General features: G+C 42.7%; 1 protein-coding gene across 2 annotated transcripts; it reads right to left on the bottom strand.

Moving 5' to 3' along the window:
• Positions 1–6,963: 6,963 nt before the first annotated feature.
• LOC139376499 (ARF GTPase 2b) lies at positions 6,964–13,283 on the bottom strand. 2 transcript variants are annotated; one of them, XM_071119145.1, is made up of 5 exons: positions 13,152–13,283; positions 9,403–9,555; positions 9,169–9,279; positions 8,911–9,035; positions 6,964–8,676 (listed from the first exon to the last, which is right to left on the bottom strand). In XM_071119145.1, exons 2-5 carry the CDS (start codon positions 9,548–9,550, stop codon positions 8,515–8,517), a joined length of 546 nt encoding a protein of 181 aa, XP_070975246.1. In that variant the 5' UTR covers positions 9,551–9,555; positions 13,152–13,283; the 3' UTR covers positions 6,964–8,514. The 2 variants fall into 2 exon arrangements, with proteins under 2 accessions (XP_070975246.1, XP_070975247.1); XM_071119146.1 differs by lacking the exon at positions 13,152–13,283 and adding an exon at positions 12,733–13,039 and having other exon boundaries at positions 6,967–8,676.
• Positions 13,284–14,872: the final 1,589 nt, after the last annotated feature.

Consider the following 14,872-nt stretch of genomic DNA (forward strand, 5'->3'; position numbering starts at 1 on the left):
TACTGTGCAGTATCGAAGAGCCTTCACAGCTGCTCTGTAAATTACATTTTAATGGCGTCAGACCAAGCCACTGCATTTGTCCTCCTGCTCCTAGACCTTAGTGCTGCTTTTGATACCATCGATCACCACATTCTTTTGGAGTTGATGGAAACCCAAATTGGTATACACGGACAGTTCTGGCCTGGTTTAGATCTTATCTGTCGGAAAGATATCCGTTTGTCTCTGTGGATGGTTTGTCTTCGGACAAATCAACTGTAAATTTCGGTGTTCCTCAAGGTTCCATTTTAGGACCAATATTGTTTTCACTATATATTTTACCTCTTGGTGATGTCATTCGGAAACATAATGTTAACTTTCACTTTTATGCGGACGATACACAGCTGTACATTTCGATGAAACATGATGAAGCCCCAAAATTGCCCACCCTTGGAAGCCTGTGTTTCAGACATAAGGAAGTGGATGGCGGCAAATGTTTGACTCGGACTGGTTTTCCTTTTGTAGTCCGTGATTGTCTATAGTCCCTGCCACAAATGTCTCGTGTCTGAGCCATTGAATTGTGACTCCACTTTATCTCTATACTGACGTTTAGCTTGTTTCATTGCCTCGCGGAGTGAATAACTACACTGTTTATATTCTGCCATATTACCTTCCATGGTTTAATGTGGTGGTTCACACTTTCAGTTTGCGTGAATGCTACCATCTATCCAGTTTCTGGTTAGGGTAGGTTTTAATAGTCACAGTGTGTACTACATCTCCTATACACTTCCTTATAAACTCAGTCACCGTATCTGTGTATGCGTCTAGATTATTTTTTCGCAAGCTACCCAGAACATATCCCAGTCCACGTGATCAAAACAATCCTGAAACGTGGATTCCGATTGGTCAGACCAGCATTGAATAGTACGAAGCATGGGCACTTCCTGTTTGAGTTTCTGCCTATAGGACGGGAGGAGCAAGATGGAGTCGTGGTCAGATTTGCCGAACGGAGGGCGGGGGAGGGCCTTGTAAGCATTCCGGAAGTATAAATAGCATTGGTCGAGAGTCTTAGCAGCACGAGTAGTACAGTCGATATATCAGTACAGTTGATATAACTTTGGCAGCTTAATCCTCAGATTTGCTTTGTTAAAATCCCCAGCTACAATAAATGCAGCCTCAGGATATGTTGTTTTCAGTTTGCATAAAGTCCAGTGAAGTTCTTTGAGGGCCGTTAAGATTTTGGCTTGAAGTGGGATGTAAATGGCCGTGGCGATGACGGAGGAGAATTCTCTTGGGAGATAATATCGTCAGTATTTAATTGTGAGGTATTCTAGGTCGGGTGAACAAAATTACTTGAGTTCCTGAATGTTCCTAGAATTTCACAATGAGTCGTTAATCATGAAACACACCCCAGTAGCAGCCAACTTGTAAAGCAGTGAAATGTTTCAAATCAAATTGTATTTGTCACATGCGCCGAATACAACAGGTGTAGTAGACCTTACAGTGTAATGCTTACTTACAAGCCCTTAACCAACAATAAAAAATAGATACAGAGAAAGTGTAAATAACAAATAATTAAAGAGCAGCAGTAAAATAACAGTAGCGAGGCTATATACAGGGGGTACCGGTACAGAGTCAATGTGCGGTGGCACAGGCCCACCACCGTTGTGTCATCAGCAAACTTAATGATGGTGTTGGAGTTGTGCCTGGCCATGCAGTCATGTGTGAACAGGGAGTACAGGAGGGGACTGAGCACGCACCCCTGAGGGAACTCCGTGTTGAGGATCAGTGTGGCAGATGTGTTATTACCTACCCTTACCACCTGGGGGCGGCCCATCAGGAAGTCCAGGATCCAGTTGCAGAGGGAGGTGTTTAGTCCCAGGGTCCTTAGCTTAGTGATGAGCTTTGAGGGCACTATGGTGTTGAACGCTGAGCTGTAATCAATGAATAGCATTCTCACATAAGAGTTCCTTTTGTACCGGTGGGAAAGGGCAGTGTGGAGTGCAATAGAGATTGCATCATCTGTGGATCTTTTGGGGCGTTATTTAAATTGGAGTGGGTCTAGGGTGTCTGGGATAATGTTGTTGATGTGAGCCATGACCAGCCTTTCAAAGCATTTCATGGCTACAGACGTGAGTGCTACGGGTCGGTAGTCATTTAGGCAGGTTACCTTAGTGTTCTTGGGCACAGGAACTATGGTGGTATTACAGACTCAGTCAGGGACAGGTTGAAAATGTCAGTGAAGACACTTGCAAGTTGGTCAGCACATGCTCGGAGTACACGTCCTGGTAATCCGTCTGGCCCTGCGACCTTGTGAATGTTGACCTGTTTAAAGGTCTTACACACATTGGCAATGGAGAGTGTGATCACAAAGTCATCCGGGACAGCTGATTCAGTGTTGCTTGCCTCGAAGCGAGCATAAAGGTAATTTAGCTCATCTGGTAGGCTTGTGTCTCTGGGCAGCCCTCGGCTGTGATTACCTTTGTTGTCTGTAATTGTTTGCAAGCCCTGCCACTTCCGGGGAGTGTCAGAGCCGGTGTAGTACGATTCAGTCTTAGTCCTGTATTGACACTTTGCCTGTTTGATGGTTCGTCTGAGGGCATAACGGGATTTCTTATAAGCATCCAGAATAAGGTCCTGCCCCTTGAAGAGCCTGCTCTACCCTTTACCCTTTAGCACAGTGCGGATGTTGCCCGTAATCCATGGCTTCTGGTTGGGGTATGTACATACGGTCCCTGTGGGGACGACGTCATCGATGCACTTATTGATGAAGCCAGTGACTGATGTGGTGTACTTCATTGCCATTGGAAGAATCCCAGAACATATTTCAGTCTGTGCAAGCAAAACAGTCCTGTAGCATAGCAACTGCGTCATCTGACCACTTAAAAATATATATATATATTTATTTTAAATTATTTTCTTTTGCAATTTAGTACAAAACAAAAGCACAAAAAAAAGAAAAGAACACAGCTGCCAGACATATGAAATGAAGTAGAGCAACAATGACAGCTACAACAACAGTAAGTGTTCCTAGTCCGTTTTCACAGTCAGTCTCTGTCCAGACGGTCCAGAAACAGACCCCAAACCTTGAGAAATCTACTGGAGGAGTTGGTCCTAAAAAAACAAATATTTTCCAAGATAATGGTGTTAATAATTTCTGCTAGCCATCTACTGAACAGGGAGGGGGTGGGTGACTTCCGTTCTGAGGCAATTTGTTTTTTTGCAGCCACCATTCCAAACATCAGAGCCTGTTGTTCCTCATAGGTCTATCTTATAACAGCCTCTGAGCAGCCAAAGAGAGCGAGTTCTGTATCAGGATCAATGGCCCTCTCATATACAGTTGAAGTCGGAAGTTTACATACACCTTAGCCAAATACGTTTAAACTCAGTTTTTCACAATTCCTGACATTTAATCCAAGTAAAAATTCCCTGTTTTAGGTCAGTTAGGATTACCACTTTATTTTAAGAATGTGAAATGTCAGAATAATACTAGAGAGAATGATATATTACAATTACTATTTGGTCGCATTGCCTTTAAATTGTTTAACTTGTGTCAAACGTTTCGGGAAGCATTCCTCAGGCTTCCCACAAGTTGGGTGAATTTTGGCCCATTCCTCCTGGCAGAGCTGGTGTAACGGAGTCAGGTTTGTAGGCCTCCTTGCTCGCACACACTTTTTCAGTTCTGCCCACAAATTATCTATGGGATTGAGGTCAGGCTTTGTGATGGCCACTCCAATATCTTGACTTTGTTGTCCTTAAGACATTTTTCCACAACTTTGGAAGTATGCTTGGGGTTATTGTCCATTTGGAAGGCCCATTTGCGACCAAGCTTTAACTTCCTGACAGATGTCTTGAGATGTTGCTTCAATTTATCCACGTAGTTTCCCTACCTCATGATGCCATCTATTTTGTGAGGTGCACCAGTCCCTCCTGCAGCAAAGCACCCTCACAACATGATGCTGCCACCCCCGTGCTTCATGATTGGGATGGTGTTATTCGGCTTGCAAGCCTCCCCCTTTTTCCTCCAAACATAACGATGGTCATTATGGCCAAACAGTTCTATTTATATTTCATCCGACCAGAGGACATTTCTCCAAAAAGTACAATCTTTGTCCCCATGTGCAGTTGCAAACCGTAGTCTGGCTTTTGGAGCAGTGGCTTCTTCCTTGCTGAGCGGCCTTTCAGGTCATGTTGATATAGGACTCGTTTCACTGTGGATATAAATACTTTTGTACCTGTTTCCTACAGCATCTTCGCAAGGTCCTTTGCTGTTGTTCTGGGATTGATTTGCACTTTTTGCACCTAAGTACATTCATCTCTAGGAGACAGAACGTGTCTTCTTCCTGAGCGGTATGACAGCTCATGGTGTTTATACTTGCGTACTATTTTGTACAGATGAATGTGGTACCTTCAGGCGTTTGGAAATTGCTCCCAAGGATGAACCAGTCTTATGGAGGTCTACAATTTGTTTCTGAGGTCTTGGCTGATTTCTTTTGACTTTCCCATGATGTCAAGCAAAGAGGCACTGAGTTTGAAGGTAGGCCTTGAAATACATCCACAAGTACACCTCCAATTGACTCAAATGATGTCAAAAGCTTCTAAAGCCATGAACATTTTCTGGAATTTTCCAAGCTGTTTAAAGGCACAGTTAACTTAGTGTATGTAAACTTCTGACCCACTGGAATTGTGATACAGTGTATTATAAGTGAAATAATCTGTCTGTAAACAATTGTTGGAAAAATGACTTGTGTCATGCACAAAGTAGATGTCCTAAACGACTTGACAAAAGTATAGTTTGTTAACAAGAAATTTGTGGAGTGGTTGAAAACAAGTTTTAATGACTCCAACCTAAGTGTATGTAAACTTCCGATTTCAACTGTATCATTGGTCCCATCTGTGACATGCACTTATGTCAAAAGCTTTAAAACGGGGAGCGAAGATGATCAAAGTATTCCAACTGACAGAATAAAACAACAATTCGCTTCAACTACAATAACATTCTCAGTAACGATTACATATATTTTTCTTCTTGCTATGACTATGATAAGGGGTTGTTTATCGATCTTTATATGGATGCACCGACTAAGTCGCTCTAGATAAGAGCATTTGCTGAGTGACCAACATGTCAATGAAAAAATAAACACTTGAGCTCCGGCCCTGAACACGTACAAATTTGGTCGGTACGGATCAGATCCAAATCTGAACTAATCATAGACGTCTCGGCTGTTTCACTAGTTGAACATCACATTATAAACGGGGTGGTTCAAGGCCTGAATGGTGATTGGCATGACAAATAATTTATTTGTACTGCTTAAATTACGTTGGTAACCAGTTTATAATAGCAATAAGGCACCTCTGGGGTTTGTGATATACACTGCTCAAAAAAATAAAGGGAACACTAAAACAACACATCCTAGATCTGAATGAATGAAATATTCTTATTAAATACTTTTTTTCTTTACGTGCTGACAACAAAATCACACAAATATTATCAATGGAAATCAAATTTATCAACCCATGGAGGTCTGGATTTGGAGTCACACTCAAAATTAAAGTGGAAAACCACACTACAGGCTGATCCAACTTTGATGTAATGTCCTTAAAACAAGTCAAAATGAGGCTCAGTAGTGTGTGTGGCCTCCGTGTGCCTGTATGACCTCCCTACAACGCCTGGGCATGCTCCTGATGAGGTGGCGGATGGTCTCCTGAGGGATCTCCTCCCAGACCTGGACTAAAGCATCCGCCAACTCCTGGACAGTCTGTGGTGCAATGTGGCATTGGTGGATGGAGCGAGACATGATGTCCCAGATGTGCTCAATTGGATTCAGGTCTGGGGAACGGGCGGGCCAGTCCATAGCATCAATGCCTTCCTCTTGCAGGAACTGCTGACACACTCCAGCCACATGAGGTCTAGCATTGTCTTGCATTAGGAGGAACCCAGGGCCAACCGCACCAGCATATGGTCTCACAAGGGGTCTGAGGATCTCATCTCGGTACCTAATGGCAGTCAGGCTACCTCTGTACTGGCTTGTCTCCTGGTAGCGCCTCCATGCTCTGGACACTACGCTGACAGACACAGCAAACCTTCTTGCCACAGCTCGCATTGATGTGCCATCCTTGATGAGCTGCACTACCTGAGCAACTTGTGTGGGTTGTAGACTCCATCTCATGCTACCACTAGAGTGAAAGCACCGCCAGCGTTCAAAAGTGACCAAAACATCAGCCAGGAAGCATAGGAACTGAAAAGTGGTCTGTGGTCACCACCTGCAGAACCACTCCTTTATTGGGGGTGTCTTGCTAATTGCCTATAATTTCCACCTGTTGTCTATTCCATTTGCACAACAGCATGTGAAATTTATTTTCAATCAGTGTTGCTTCCTATGTGGACAGTTTGATTTCACAGAAGCGTGATTGACTTGGAGTTACATTGTGTTGTTTAAGTGTTCCCTTTATTTTTTTGAGCAGTGTATGGCCAATATACCACAGCTAAAGGCCGTGTCCAGGCACTCTGCGTTGCGCATAAGAACAGCCTTTAGCCGTGGTGTATTGGCCATATACCACTCTGCCTCTGGGCTTATTGTTTATTATAGTGCGGCAGTTTACTACAGTAGAGAATAGTACAGCAGAGCTTTATTCAGTAAAGTACAGTAGTTTAAGTCAGTAAAGTAGGGTACAATAGCTTTACTGTACTCTACTGTATTGTACTATACTCTACTGTACTGCATTGTAATGTACTGTCCAAACTTGTGAAACAGATGTCTATGATTGGTTCAGATTTGGTCCGGTCCAGACCAAATCTGAACCAATTATAGACGTCTATGTTTGGGCCAAAAATGTCTGTGGATGTTGAAATCAAGTCCGGTCCGGACTGCACCAAAAAAGATACGTTGCAGTTGGTAAATGCTTTGTGGGATCTATACATTTGTTCTTTAAAGCTAAATTCTACTCTTCCCACTGTCACACAAATCATCTCATTGTCAACACAAGATGTTCAGATCAAATCATATCATTTAATGTGTTCAGGAAAACCCCACAGAAACAGTTGTAGGGGAAAACTTACAGATTTACAATCATTCTTAACAGAAGTGCCAGCATAACCTCCAGTCACACAATTTAAGAGGGCGGTTTTCCCCCCGGCCCATGCCCTCTGTAGTCATTCTTACAGCTCTTGGAATGGAGGTACTGGTACCTGTTGGTCTTAGTAACTCAAGTATGAAGCACAAAGTTGCTAAATGTAGCCAATGTTAGCACTCAGACCCTTGAGCTAGGCTTATTTTCTTCATTAGCCTAGCCCTAGCATATTTGGTGCTTTTCCTTCATCACATCGACAAAATTAGCGAGAAGCTGGGTACAGCCAACCTCTGAGACAAGAATAATAATCTCTTGAACATTTCCAGGTAGAACACAAAATGTAGAGCGTTTACACCCTTGAGGGTACACTACGTTTAATATACAAGATTTGTCATACTGCTCAATTGCATTTGGTTCAGCAGTTGAACAAACAGAAATGCTAGAACTAGACACAACGGACATGGAACATTTCAAGGAATAAAGTTTGAAGCTTCTGAATGTCAACAGTCGACCAGCCCAATGCAGCCTATGAAAACAACCATGTATTGAAATGCTCAGTTGAATAAATAGGTGACAAATTGAAAATGCAGGAACAGATTTGCTTTAAATTCAGTCAATACATTGTCAAAATGTGTCAAGTTTTCACAATTCAAAAATGACCAAAAGGAAGTCATGTAACATTTACCGTTTTTAAATTCAGAACGAATTTTAACCTTAGAGGGAGAATATTTCCCTATGGTTGTTGGTTTGTGCTTCATGGTCTCTCCCTCTCTTGCTGGGAAAAAGGTAGTGTTCGCTAGAGAACCATTGCTAAGAGATGTTGGTAATATAATAATATAAAAAGAAAAGCATGGTTTTCAAATGATGCAAAGAACGACCAAGAGTGGAAGGAGTACTTTTTGATTTGTTTCAACCTGATACAGGTCACGATGTTTTTTTATCACAGGTGGGGGCTAGGTAAGGTTTCAAAACAAAACACGTTAAAATGCAAGGCCTATTATTCAGTCACAACACTGGTGGGACAAATAAAGTTAAATATCTACCAAGGAGGGAGAGGAGAACCGTTTGCACTCTTGCTCTTTCTTTGCCTTGTAAAAACCATGCTTGGCATGGGGGAGAGGGGGTCGTGCAAGACAGAGTTGGCTTGGGTGGGATGTGGTGGGGTGGCGCTTGAGGAGCCAGACCACCATTTCCACCGGAGGTGTGTTAAAGGCACGACAGGGTTACTCCCAATCCCAGCTAACAGACACAGAGACGCCTTCACACCCTCGACTGCAAACACACAGTATACACACACACACAAGCAGCACAGGCTAGAGCCCCAGGAGTAAGGATTGATACAGAAAAAGAGATGGAGGATGAGGTTTTTGGAGAAAGACTGTGGTGGGAGGAGTTCCGAGGGGCCAGGGGCTTGGAACCGGTGCTGCCATCTTGACAGAAAGAAGGGGAAAACAATGGTGGAATGGATCATTTCTGGTTCTTGAGCTGGTTGGAGAGCCAGTCGAGGCCCTCGTAGAGGCCGTCCCCACTAGTAGCACAGGTGGCTTGGATGTACCAGCTGCGCTGGCGGAGAGCGTGGAGCCCCAGCTTGTCTGTGATCTCCGCAGCATTCATTGCATTGGGAAGGTCCTGAGAAAGGGGGTTCAAAAGATTTATCCTCTACCACACTTTGCAATTACGATATCTTACTCAAGCCCAGTGATAGCGCAAGGGGTTGGCAATGCAAATAATGTTACGTGTGCATGATCAATGAGCACCGTCCACCCACATAATGTTTAGCAGGAGCAAAGAGCACTACAAGGAGGTAAGGCAGTCAGAATTCAGATATGAACACCCTCCTTCGCACAAAGTAAACAAGCTCACCTGTTTGTTTGCAAAAACGAGCAGCACGGCATCTCTCAGCTCGTCCTCTGCAAGCATTCTCTGCAACTCCTCCCTCGCCTCGTTCACTCGCTCCCTGTCGTTGCTGTCCACCACAAAGATAAGCCCTGCAAAGAGGCACACAGTTAGATATTGAGAATGTGACACGGGTTCTCCGACGAGCAAGCCTTGCTCTCGTAATGGTGGAGCTATCTATGGACCATCGTTGCCAGCGCTCTTCAAAGCGCCATTGGATCTTACCTTGAGTGTTCTGGAAGTAGTGGCGCCATAACGGCCTGATTTTGTCTTGACCGCCAACGTCCCACACTGTGAAGCTGATGTTCTTGTATTCTACCGTTTCAACATTAAAACCTGGACAAAGAACACAGAATGTTACAGAGGCATTAGTGAGGCACATATTTCATACGCAGCCTAATCTGGCAGTGGAATTACTTTTGGTGATAGGCTAATGCATTCAAGGAAAATTGTCCTTACCAATTGTAGGAATGGTGGTGACAATCTCTCCTAGTTTGAGTTTGTACAGGATGGTTGTTTTTCCAGCAGCATCGAGTCCAACCATGAGAATCCTCATCTCCTTCTTGCCAAATAGGCCCTTGAACAGGCTTCCAAACATATTCCCCATGGTAACTTATGTGAGGAGAAAGAGGAATGCAAGGTGAACTGAGGTAATCAGTAATGGTACATGTTTACATTTCTAACAGAATGGTATTAGCTATGTAAATTCAAGGGGGCAGATAAGTCTGCAGAAATGAACTCCCAACCACCAACGTATTCCCCAAACCCAACAGCCTGTTATGTAGCCTACAGCTTTAGTTGACTGTGCATGCATTCAGTTCATTTAGCATGTCAGAGCTAATGCTGCTTTCACTGACTAGTCGAAACGTAGACATTTCCGATTTGGAAACTCATTGCAGAAAGATGAGTTTCCCCACCAGAATCGACCAATAGGAAGCTCAACGTAAATAAGGTTCAGAGAACTCGGTGGTCCCGTTCTGTGAGCTTGTGTGGCCTACCACTTTGCGGCTGAGCAGTTGTTGCTCCTAGAGGTTTCCACTTCACAACAACAGCACTTACAGTTGACCGTGGCAGCTCAAAGGTGGTATCCTATGATGGTGCCATGTTGAAAGTCACTGAGCTCTTCAGTAAGGTCATTCTACTGCCAATGTTTGTCTATGGAGATTGCATTGCGGTGTGCTCGATTTTATACACCTGTCAGCAACAGGTGTGGCTGAAATAGCCAAATCCATTCATTTTAAGGGGTGTCTACATACAGTACCAGTCAAAAGTTTGGACACACCTACTCATTAAAAGGGTTTTTCTTTATTTTACTATTTTCTACATTGTAGAATAAGAGTGAAGACATAATAAAATATAACACATATGGAATCATGTAGTAACCAAAAAAGTGTTAAATCAAAATATATTATACATTTGAGATTCTTCAAAGTAGCCACCCTTTGCCTTGATGACAGCTTTGCACACTCTTGGCATTCTCTTAACCAGCTTCATGAGGAAGGCTTTTCCAACAGTCTTGAAGGAGTTCCCACATATCCTGAGGACTCGTTGGCTGCGTTTCCTTCACTTTGCGGTCCGACTCATTCCAAACCATCTCAATTGTGTTGAGGTCGGGTGATTGTGGAGGCCAGGTTCTGATGCAGCACTCCATCGCTCTCCTTCTTGTTCAAATAGCCCTTACACAGCCTAGAGGTGTGTTTTGGGTCATTGTCCTGTTGAAAAACAAATGATAGTGGGACTAAGTGCAAACCAGATGGGATGGCGTTTTGCTGCAGAATGCTGTGGTAGCCATGCTGGTTAAGTGTGCCTTGAATTCTAAATAAACCACTGACAGTGTCACCAGCAAAGCACCCCATGTGGAGATCATCCGTTCACCTACTCACTGGGGTTGGAACCAAAAATCTCAAATTTGGACAGATTTCCACCGGTCTAATGTCTATTGCTCGCTTTTCTTGGCCCAAGTAAGTCTCTTCTTCTTATTGGTGTCATTTAGTAGTGGTTTCTTTGCAGCAATTCTACCATGAAGGCCTGAGTCGCTCAGTCTCCTCTGAATAGTTCATGTTGAGATGAGTCTGTTACTTGAAGTCTGAAGAATTTATTTGGGCTGCAATTTCTGAGGTGTAGTAAACTAATGATCTTATCGTCTGCAGCAGAGGTAACTCTGGGTCTTCCTTTCCTGTGGCGGTCCTCATGCGAGCCAGTTTCATCATAGTGCTTGATGGTTTTTGCGACTGCACTTGAAGAAACTTTCAAAGTTCTATATATGTTCCAGATTGACTTACCTTCATGTTTTAAAGTAATGATGGACTGTCATTTCTCTTTGCTTATTTGAGCTGTTCTTGCCATAATATAGACTTGGTCTTTTACCAAATAGGGCTATCTTCTGTATACTACCCCTACCTTGTCACAACACAACTGATTGGCTGAAATACATTAAGGAAAGGAATTCCACAAATTAACAAGGCACACCTTTTAATTGAAATATATTCCCGGTGACTACCTCAAATGATTATTTATTTTATGTAACTAGGCAAGTCAGTTTAGAACAAATTCTTATTTACAATGACGGCCTACCCTGGCCAAACCCGGACGCTGGTCCAATTGTGCAACGCCCTATGGGACTCCCAATCACGGCTGGATGTGACACAGCCTGGATTCGAACCAGAGACTGTAGTGAAACAGTGCCTTAGACTGCTGCACCACTCGGGAGCCCAATGAAGCTGGTTGAGAGAATGCCAAGAGTGTGCAAAGCTGTCATCAAGGCAAAGGGTGGCTACTTTGAAGAATATAAAATTTGTTTTGATTTGTTTAACACTTTGTTGGATACTACATGATTCCACATGTTTTATTTTAGGCTGAGTTTCTGTATAGCACTTTGTGACATCAGCTGATGTAAGAAGGGCTTTATAAAGACATTTTATTGATTTGATTTCATGGTTTTGATGTCTTCACTATTATTCTACAATGTAAAAAAAAAAAAAAATGTACAAATAAAGAAAAACCATGGAATGAGTACGTGTCTAAACTTTTGACTGGTATTGTACTTTTATGTATATATTAAAATAAAATAAAAATGGGGTTGGGGGGTAAAAAAAAAAAATCCAGGCCACTCCTGAACTTCTAAAACTAGACAAAGTACGTAGAAATTATAATGAACCTATACATTTTAAAATAAAGTGCAGTTATCAGCCCCGCAAATTGCTTTTGACTAACAAATCAGTTCAGAAAAAAAATCAGTGTGGCCCACGAAATTATTGCACCACCCACGTTTAGTGCACATGGCATAAACTACTGCCTTGTTTAACACAATTCGGAACCTACGAGATAAAATTTGCGTACGCTTTTATTCGTGGAGCTTCCTATCGGCTGATACTTTCCAACTGGAAAACTCCGACCTCTGGCTACAACGACTTTCCAAGTCGAAAATGTCCCGAGTTTCCTTCATCGCTGCATACAACCCGCAGTACAATTGATGTCAGCTGACACGCCACTGCAAGCTGCTTTGAGCCTATCAGGGGTATGAGCTCGAAAGCTGGACTTCTGGGACAATAATCATCACCATAATGTAGTGATTATTTTGCCAAGTTGTGATTGCTCCTACGTCCTAGCTTCAATACTCTATGCAATTATGAATGCACCTACGTTAGCCATGCTATCCAAACAGAGCACGATTAGTACTGGCCGAGGAAGGCCTCCCGCTTAGCTAAGCCTGAATGCTTCCCCATCAGATGTTGAAAGCAACATACAACTGTGATTCAAATATAAACATTTACTTCGCAACAGTCGTACCTGGTAGACAGTGGACTGGACGGCCGACATTATTATCCTAGCTAGATAAAGCTAAACGAAGAAGCTTAGCTAGTTAGCCAGCATGGGCGGGTGCTAGTTAACAGACAACCATAACACAACAAACTGAGGATCTCAGGTATTTCATACGTTTACCGAACGTGTCGTTTTACACACATTTGGTACTAATCGTATGCCAAAACTATGGTCAGCAAATGGCCTGAAGGACGAGGCAATGTTAGTTAACTTAGCAATAGCCTATGTAGCTAGCTAATGACGCGTCAGATGTAGAGGAAATGATGACGTCATTGGAGCAAGCGGAAACGGGACATTTTTGTCCGATTTTAGTTAACTCTAACATATACATTATTGTATGTTAACATAACGTCATGTACGCTGTTATGTATGTATGATATATTCACCTTAGAACACGGCTTCTCGATCTTTCGTCTCTTTCAGTCACTCCAAAATGGCGTTTTGCGCAACTCATGAGACACCGGTGTGTGGGAAATTCCTACTATTAATCTTATCCAATCATATCACCCATTGTATTTAAAGACCCCTCCTGTTATACCATGTTATCCAATCATGGGGCCGAAAGGATTTGTAGACAAGGAAGTGAAACTAGCTACACATTTTAGCCAACTACTTTTGATTCTCATTGTCAATGCAAGGTGTGCAGTGGCAGATAATAGATTCGGATCAATGCAGTAAGTAGTAGAATCTTCTGTCATTCAACTCATTGTGCACTGACTATCCATATATCAGGGTGTCTTCTTTCCCAAACTTTTCTGAACTTTTCTGAAGTATTCCAACTCAAAATAACAGATGTTAGTGGACTCGTGATGAATTATTCCCAACATGATCGATTGTCTTCAAAACATGAGTGGTATGCACCATGCTTACATCACACAGGTAAAAGGCAGAATTGTTGAGGGACACAGACCATCTATCGTTATGAGTAGCTATAGACTTATTATAGGCAAAACATCTGTCAGAGAAAAAGGTCTATGGATCTGTAACCAATGTGATCTTACTTCATTACACCTTTGCATTGTGTTTTTAAAGAAAGGAGGTAGATATGTATAGGGATAAGGTGACTAGGCATCAGTATATGATAAACAGAGTAGTTGCAGCGTATATGATGATTGTATGTGAGTGGGTGTGTGTGCGTGTGTGTATAGAGTCAGTATAAATGTATGTGCATATTATGTGTGTGTGAGCAAATTATGGAGTGAGTGTTTTGTGTGTTGGAGTGTCAGTGTATGTCAGTGTGTAAGGTCCTGTGAGTGGGCATCGAGACAGTGCAAAAATAAGAATAAAATATAAGGGTCAACTCAGATCGCTACCAAAATGGCTACATGTATAATGTAGTTCGTTATTTAGCAGTCTTATGGCATGGGGATAGAAGCTGTTAAGGGGCCTGTTGGTGTCAGACTTGATGGAGCGGTACCACTTGCCATGCGGAAGCAGAGAGAACAGTCTATGGCTTTGGTGGTTGGAGTCTTTAATGATTTTCCGGGCCTTCCTTTCACACCGTCTTATATAGAGGTCCTGGATGGCAGGCAGCTCGGTCCCAGTGATGTATAGTCGTGGCCAAAAGTTTTTAGAATGACACAAATATTAATTCCCACAAAGTTTGCAGCTTCAGTGTCTTTAGATATTTTTGTCAGAAGTTACTATGGAATGCTGAAGTATAATTACAAGCATTTCATAAGTGTCAAAGGCTTTTATTGACAATTACATGAAGTTACATGAAGCAAAGAGTCAATATTTGCAGTGTTGACCCTTATTTTTTAAGACCTCTGCAATCCGCCCTGGTATGCTGTCAATTAACTTCTGGGCCACTGATGGCAGCAGATTCTTGCATAATCAATGCTTGGAGTTTGTCAGAATTAGTGTTTTTTTGTTTGTCCACCCGGCTCTTGAAGATTGACCACACGTTGCACTCACACCTGCCTGCTGCCATTCCTGAGCAAGCTCTGTACTGGTGGTGCCCTGATCCCGCAGCTGAATCAACTTTAGGAGACAGTTCTGACGCTTGCTGGACTTTCTTGGGCGCCCTGAAGCCTTCTTCACAACAATTGAAACACTCTCCTTGAAGTTCTTGATGATCCGATAAATGGTTGATTTAGGTGCAATC

This window comes from Oncorhynchus clarkii, chromosome 20 (genome assembly GCF_045791955.1).
Source record: "Oncorhynchus clarkii lewisi isolate Uvic-CL-2024 chromosome 20, UVic_Ocla_1.0, whole genome shotgun sequence".
NCBI classification, from domain to species: Eukaryota; Metazoa; Chordata; class Actinopteri; order Salmoniformes; family Salmonidae; genus Oncorhynchus; species Oncorhynchus clarkii.